The 8,175-nt window shown below is 36.1% G+C and overlaps 1 protein-coding gene across 1 annotated transcript; it reads right to left on the bottom strand.

The window, feature by feature from the left end:
• Positions 1–416: 416 nt before the first annotated feature.
• Positions 417–7,425, bottom strand: LOC124174051. Its single transcript, XM_046553186.1, has 6 exons — positions 7,225–7,425; positions 6,565–6,720; positions 6,008–6,141; positions 2,150–2,274; positions 773–874; positions 417–609 (listed from the first exon to the last, which is right to left on the bottom strand). The coding sequence occupies exons 2-6, from the start codon at positions 6,700–6,702 to the stop codon at positions 491–493; spliced, it is 618 nt and encodes a 205-aa protein (XP_046409142.1). The 5' UTR covers positions 6,703–6,720; positions 7,225–7,425; the 3' UTR covers positions 417–490.
• Between the last annotated feature and the right edge of the window lie 750 nt (positions 7,426–8,175).

Consider the following 8,175-nt stretch of genomic DNA (forward strand, 5'->3'; position numbering starts at 1 on the left):
ATTCCATTGTAGCCGTGAGAATGGGTAATGAGTCGGAACCCGAAACGTCGGTCTTCTTAGAAAATTTTACCCTCGCGGAATCCCGAAAGAAGTTTAAATATTTTGTTCACCAGGAAAGTGTAAAATGTGACAAAAAGTTTTTTATTGATGAAGTACGTACATTATAGATTTTTTAGGCGATAAAAGTTTTATACAGAAAATAACCAAGAGCATATTTCATGAAATTTTAATGTCATCAGTTTGATAATTACAATTATAATAATTCACTGTCGTACTCAGAGGAAAAATTACATATTTACTCCATTTTGAATTATTAAACCGCTTTTCTTTTGCTCAAGTGATTATATCAGACGGCCACTTCCACTCAAAGAGAAGAGTTACTCATTTTATGTTATCTATAAATTTTTCCCCTTACATTTACCCCTTCAAAGTTTCTTCTAAATAAATGTATTTGGGTGGTATATATATTACTATAAAATGTTGCCTCTTCTCAGTAGCAGTCCTGTTTAAAGTTGAAGGAAAGAGAACCCTTAGGGTACCCAGCATAGGAATATGCGGTCTGGAGCGCTGTTCCTGTTAATGTATCCTTGGCAAGTATTAGAACATATTCTGGAAATAAGACGCTGAGATTAGTCGGCCGTTATGCAAGTGTATCAAAATATTCGTGCTAGGTAAATCAATTGTGCTAAAACGTCTTCAAAAACTGTATTTTATATTATTTAATGCCTTTACTCTTCCATTATTTGTAATAAAAATTCCTTGAATTACTTACCTTTATATCCAAATAGCACATTTTCGCAGGCGTATAAAATCATGACTGTTGGATCGGCGTTGTCCACGTAGCGGATGTAGTAATTGAGGGTCTGAGTGGTAACTGAAAAAGAAATATTTTTTATTCATAATAAATTACCAAATGCATCAATCTTTTAAATAGCGTTTTCTATTCGTCCATTACTGCTAACTTTCATATCCGAGGAATACGGTCAAACTGCCAGAACCATCCATTGAATCTGACTAAATCTTTTTAAACGTCTTCATATAACATGGCTTTCCCAATTTTCCTGCGTGGTAGCTATTTTGTATTAATTGGATAGAGTAAGCTTCATTGTGTCCGCATGCTCAAGGGCAAAGGTGTTTTCCTACTCAGAAAGATAATTCTTTCTTAATTTGCGAACTGTTTCTTTCCTTCCCATGCTTTCAAACTCCACTTCAGTTTCGGTAAATAGTTTCAATTTGCTGTAATAACCAGGATTTTTTCTTTGACACTATGCGGCTTCTCTGTCAAAATGTCATAAGATTTTCACGAACAACGCGATCATTTCTAATATGGTCTTTTTAGCAACCTATCACATAGTGTGTTTGATTTTTCAATGGCTGTTTTTTCATCAGCTGTTTTTTTCCATTATAATTTTTTGTTGAAGCCAATTAAAGGAACAGGCATACCAAATGCTACATTAGGGCTTTTGGCACTCATTGCGTTACCACCTAGGGCTCGGCGGCAGGGTGAGGCCAGGGACTTAAGTATGAAATGAAATATCAACATTGATAAAATTATTTTCTCTATAAAATGGTGGGAGTCAGAAGTAGTCCCTGAATCAATTCCTTTTAGGGAATCAGTTCAACCCTAAAAGAACAAGAGAACCGAAGTTGGTGCAATGTGGGAACGAAGAGCGAACTCGTAAATGCGTTAAATCGTACACTATAAATTTATGATAGAAAACTACATGTAATAAGAATGACATAACTTTTTATGTGTGACAACAAGTGCTATGGAACTCCTTGAGTATTCCTAAACTCGAAAAATAACCTGCCAATCTATGTTGACAACACAATAGAATTGTAAGGGTGATGCGCCCAATCATATAACTGCTTGGTGCATGACGTTCACTGGCCGTATTGATGTGTAAGCTTGCAAAAATATGTTTATATTTCTTTGCCTTTGTGTTATAGGGATGAATATTTTGCAGTTTTAATTTTTGGAACGCCCTATGTTACGTACCCTCTGGTCCATCTGCCGCAATCCACTGACCTAATCACCCTTAGATAAGTTCTCACTAAAACGAAGCTTAGGGCGTTCAGAAATGTAAATATGGATATTAATGACATGTTTATACTTTTATTTTGCAATTAAGCCCGCCATTGTACTTACTTCCATTATTTACGCTGAATATCAGATATGTTGTAGCTTCTGCAGCAGTGGCTGCCATTCCCGTCATGGACGCTGGAGTTCCACCGACCGTTATAGTGCCGGTGTTAGTCATCGTTGTCAAAGTTCTGTCAATAAAAGAAACCAGAATTTATTAGTTATCGAATAATGCGCCTTAATTTTTTTACCTTATTTTACTGTAATCCTTCACGAACGCGTATCTCAAGTGAAATTCGTGAGTGGCCGAGTCGGAATGTTATAATGGGGCGGGGAAAAGTTCAGGTGTGAATTATTAATAGAAATGACAATACAAATGATCAAAACTTCAACTTGCATTGGCATAAGTACAAATCTTATCCAAGCATAGTGGTGAAGTAATACTTTCGATTCCATCCCGCGCCCTTGGCATAGAAGTTCGTCAACATGGAAAATAAAAGAGTTGTACAAGTATCATAATAATAATAATAATAATAATAATAATTTGGATGATCAACCGATGCCAACATTCAAGTAGTAAAACACACCATGCTATTATTCTCTACACTGCCCAAAAGTTACCATACCCACATTATCGCGTTTCAAAATCCATACTACGAGTACTGGCTAATCATAATTGGATATTAATTTGTGCACTGACAAGTTACAAATACATGCCGTTTCCAATGATCGAGAGCAAAGCCTATGTGGAGACATTCATGATTGAAATGAAGGCATATAGTTGCAGAAAAATTGTTTAGTGAAATAAATCATATATACCTTTCGATGATGGAGAAAATGGAAAAGAGTATTTAAAGGCACGTAAGTTCTAAACAGTCTTGCGCTATAAAAGACAGAGAAAAAAATAAATTATATTTATGTGACTTGGCAGATGAAAGGAATGAAAATTTGGAAACGAACTTTTTCACAATATTGCCGATTAATATATTTTGTACTGCTACAATATCAAATCAATAAATTTTTAACATAAATAAATTGTATTTAAATATTTACGGAGCTTCAAAAATCAGCAATGCTTTCCACAAACCATTCCATTTCAACATAAACAATGATCCAATACATTTCCAATCGGTCCATATCCTTTTTAGCAATATTCTAATTTATTTCGTTAGCCGTACGAATATGAGAGGGACATTGGCGGGGCATACATATGGGCTCAGGGGGCGCCCCCCCCCCATTGCGGGCCCGTCTGCATTGCCTAACATTGCAGAACCACAATAATAACGTTTTTATACCATATAATGGCATTGTCTTGTATATGAGTATTATCTATTTAAATAAAACTTTGTTAAACTTTGCATGTGGCTTAATTATATGTAATTACGACAAAAGTGAAAGTAGCTCAAGATTCCTTTTACGCCCCCTCCCCTTGAGTTTATTCTGTATCCGCTACTGGAGAGGGATAGTAATGGTGGCATAAAACGTAATATTTTTGGCAAACGATTGATATCTCAAGGGATTCATGAATGCAATCCATGATCAGGAGGACAGATGAAAAATTATTGTAAATACATTAAAAAGGATAAATCAAAGGACAGTTAGCATAGAAAATGCCAAAAACACCAGAAAAAAAGCGGTGAATAAAAACAGGATTTGTGATACTGACACAAATTGACTGACTTCATGGACAAAGTCAAATAGAGTCATATAGAGAACATCATTCATCAAAAGGTAGAAATAGTTCATTTACTTATAGATAAAATATATATCCAACGCTATAAATACGCTCCACATCCATTTTAGAAAATAGTACATCACTCTTACTCACGTGATTGCCAGTGATTCAACGCGAATGTTGGCCACTTGGCGACTAGACACCAAAAAATAGTTTATAAATAAACGGGTTAAATAGGATGGCACTAATTTACAAGGAAACACACCACAAACAATCGGATGTAACCCTGATTACGAAGTATTCAAAGCCACATGCATATCCAATGTTTCAGTTCCAAACAATAGCAGTTTTCATGCCACTTCTAATGAGAAAATCGAAACATATACACACTATGCTGTCCCAAAAATTTTTTTTTATTTCCAAATCGTCAACCGGATTCCGATGACCCTCGAGTATACACGGATAGGTAGAAAAAAATAGCGCATCTACGCGCAAAATAAGGAACATCGCTTAGCGCCACTCTTGGCGCCAGGCTGCGCGGGCCGCAAAGCCTAAATGGTTAAAGATACGTAGAAACCAAGGAAATGTTAGTCCTATGGGTCATAACCTACCCTGATTACCCTAATTTTGACTGTTTTCGCGAAATCGTATTAAAAATTAAGGGTGTTGGTATTAAGGAGCCTCTCGCTATCTAATTATAATTTTCAAAACATTTTTTTGTCTAGGCTTGTGTACAAGACTCAAAATAAATTACGAGGTATTCAAAGCCAAATGCATATATAATCTTTCAGCTCCAAACAATAGCAGTATTTATGCCAGTTCTAATGAGATAATCGAAACATATACACACTTAAATAAAGAACTAAGGACTTAAATATGCAACTTAAATATGGAATTAAGGAAAACAATTATAAGAACCAACATATGAAGTATAAAAACCTACATATGGAGCACATTGTCCATATCTCACTTCCTATATGGAAGTGAGCTATGGACAATGACAGCAGTGGAAAATCAATGATACGACGAAAAAGAGGCCTTCGAAATGTGGTGTTTCAGAAGAAAGATTAGGATGAAATGGATCGACCAAGTTAGTAAAAAGGAACCCCTAACAAGAGTAGTAGAGAAGAGCAGCCTCATGAAAACCTTAATAAGAAGGCAGAATAACCTTAAAGGTCACATCTTAAGACATAATGGCTTGATAAAGACCATTGTCGAGGGATAAACGGATGACAAGAGCTGAAAAAATGGCCCCGAATAAAATATATGAAAGAGGTAAAGAAGGATGTGAAAAACAAAAAATGTGTAGGTATGAATAGAATAGATTGGAGAATTGAGTGGAGAGCTGCGTCAAACCAATCTTAGGACTGCTGACTAGTAATGATGATGTTGATGACAAGGTGGATAAAAAATTTTCCACGAAATTTTTACCCTGCATAGATAATGGATCAACATGGACCAAAATTGCGAATTATTTCTAGGGCGAAAACGCACCATATTTAAAGTACACAAACTTTGAGCAGAACGCTCCGATTGGCCGCGAGTTTTTCCTATTGAAAGATGCTACGGATACATCGCGATCTACCGACTGGCAAAGCATTCGAAGTCTTGAGTTGCCCAAGGCATTCGGAAACAGGGAAATCTCACGGCCAATCCAAGTACTTGGCTCAACGTTTCTGCATCAAATGAAGACGTTTTGTCCACATTATGTCGAAATTAGTGACCCAAAGGGTAAAAACCTTGTCGAATTTAGCTTGAATAATTCACATCAATCCATCCATATTTTCTCCAAATGTAATGCAACATACAAGTGAGCTCAGGTATTTCAAGTTTTTGTGGTACATACAACGGCTAAAACTTTTGACATTGTAAAGCTGTAATATAACAATAATTAAAATTGATAATAACCTTTAAAATAAGGCATTGCAAGGCTTTACATCTTCCATACTTCCGGATACATGACGTCTAATTCGAATATGCATTCCTAAAATTTCAGAGTACAACATACATGAATTTATTATAAACCGTAGTGTGCATTGCTAACAAAATTTTGGTGTTTTCGTTTGCTAGTCAAATGAAGAGGTTTTATCCATATTTGATTGAAATTAGTGACCTAAGTGGTAAAGACCTTGCCGAATTTGTATTTAATGACCTATTTCCATCCATACATATTTTCTAAAAATATACAATACTAAATTAAAGTAAGCTCAAATGCTTCATATAACGCAGTAGCAGTGTGAGTGACTTACAGTTTATTTTTCCCTGTTATGGTCAATGAGTATGATGTGCCGCCAACCACTACTGCTACGGTGTAAGTGACGCATGTCCAAGAATGTCGTTCAGTAAACGGCGTGCGAGCGATTTCTCTCCAGGTGCCGACCAACTGCAGAAGACAATGAAATTAAAACAATAATCGTCATTAGTCAATTATTCATGAAAAAATCGGAGGAAGACATTTAAATTGGAATTCAACAATCAGGAAACCTTTTGTAAGGTGTCATGTACTGACGAAGCCAAATTTTATTCAGTAAACTTCAAAATGGTTGGCAACTACGTGTTTCAAAATGATATCAGTAGTGAAACACAGGCCTAAGTAATGGCAATTTGATGGTTTAATATATCTCTTTGCATTGGTTGATGCTGACACACTGTGATTGTCTTTTGGCTTATTTATTAATTACAAATTTGACCGAGAAGATGATTCCTCCATTGATGATAGAGTCCAATGGGATCCAAAAATTCTCCTGCATCTTGTATACGAATACCTCTGACTAGATTACTTGTAAGTTATCTTATATTTACTTACGTTAGTGAAGGTTAGCAATTCCGTTGATGTGGACGTTAATGTTGTTGGGCATTGCCCGACTGAAAAAACTTGACTCCTCGATGACTTCAGCGTTGCAGTTAATAAGAGGGTTATTAAAGGCCAGAATTGCTGTTTCATCTTTTCATTCAATGGATCCTGAGAGGGAAACATTTTGTCAGTCAATTTTTTTGATAATCTAATACAAAAGTGCGTAGCTGAAGTACGATAAATTACAGGAAGGAAAAATAGCAAGAATTAAAAATGTTGACGGATTGGATGGGAGGAATGTGGGAAAGTATAAATGTCAACAATTACACTCCATACTAATCGAGAAAATGAAGAGAGAAAAAATGCTTTAAGTTTGTATATTTCCATTTTCTAGATAACCCAGAGGTATGCACTTTATAGTACTACGAGTAGGGATACATCCAAAGGTCGTCAAATTTATGAAAATTTACATGACGAGGAGGAACTCAAAATATCAAAATCAAATATCAAATTATGCTACATTAAAGAAAGGGTGAATACGAGTAAGATATTCATTTGCTTTAAGATATAATATTTTCAGAGCGGTAGAAGTTAATTCCTTGCGTAAAAGAGAAGTAGACAAAATTTTCCGGTAACTACAAATTCGTCCATGCAAATATATTAAAATATTACCTGGTTTTGGCCAATGTTGGAGATAAGGGCGGCTTTACTCCTGGTGGTTTTGTCCTCCGTCCTTTCTCCACGAGTTCTCTTCGAAGACTCAAATTTGACCGTAAAGGCAGGCGGAGGGAGGCAGGACCCACCTTTCCGGTTTCCGACTTCCCTTCAAATCTTTCAAGCTCTGAAGGAGGATGATGTTCGTCAATGGGGTCAATAGCATTCCTTGACGTCATTTTTTTGAGCCAGTTTTCCTCCAATCACGTAATAATTGCATGATCATCTCTTTTATAGCCCTGAATTGATTGAAACTAAAAATATAAAATTTAGCTACTTTTATATTAATCCATTTCCGCCATCCTTAGCCATTTGACTACTTCTTAATGAGCCTCTTGACGAATTACAGTTCATTATTTTACTTTGAAATTGTTACAGATAATAAAAAGCCAACGTATGAAGTTCCTCATGAATAAATATATGACTTACCCGGAATTCAAACCCGGATCTCGCGATGTTCGCTCAGGCGCGTTATCCAGTTACACCACCATGCCATTTTCTCAGGGAGGTTTTTACGTAACGAACTTCATCCTTTGGTATATTTAACTTTGCACCTGTGCGCGTGACTGCGTACAAAGTCACTTGTTTCATGCGGTGCTTTGTTACAGCCATGCTGATAAATGTTATGCTAATGTACTCCGTTCATTTGTTTATTTTCATAGCGCGTAGAATTGATCATAAATCTTAAAAGAGACTGTTGCGAATCGGAATTTCAGCGTGGTGCTGACCAAGCGCATGGCGTTTTTTCGATAAGGTATTTTTTATTTATCGTGGTAGAAGTTTTACCACCCCCTTCAATAGCTATTTTTGATCCAGAGGCGCTATAAAAGGGTTATAAATGGAATTATTGCCCTTAGAAGAAAATATCATAGCCTCAGAACCATTTTAAAATGTACAGTAACACCGCTG

Source organism: Ischnura elegans, chromosome 2, assembly GCF_921293095.1.
Source record: "Ischnura elegans chromosome 2, ioIscEleg1.1, whole genome shotgun sequence".
Lineage (NCBI taxonomy): Eukaryota > Metazoa > Arthropoda > Insecta > Odonata > Coenagrionidae > Ischnura > Ischnura elegans.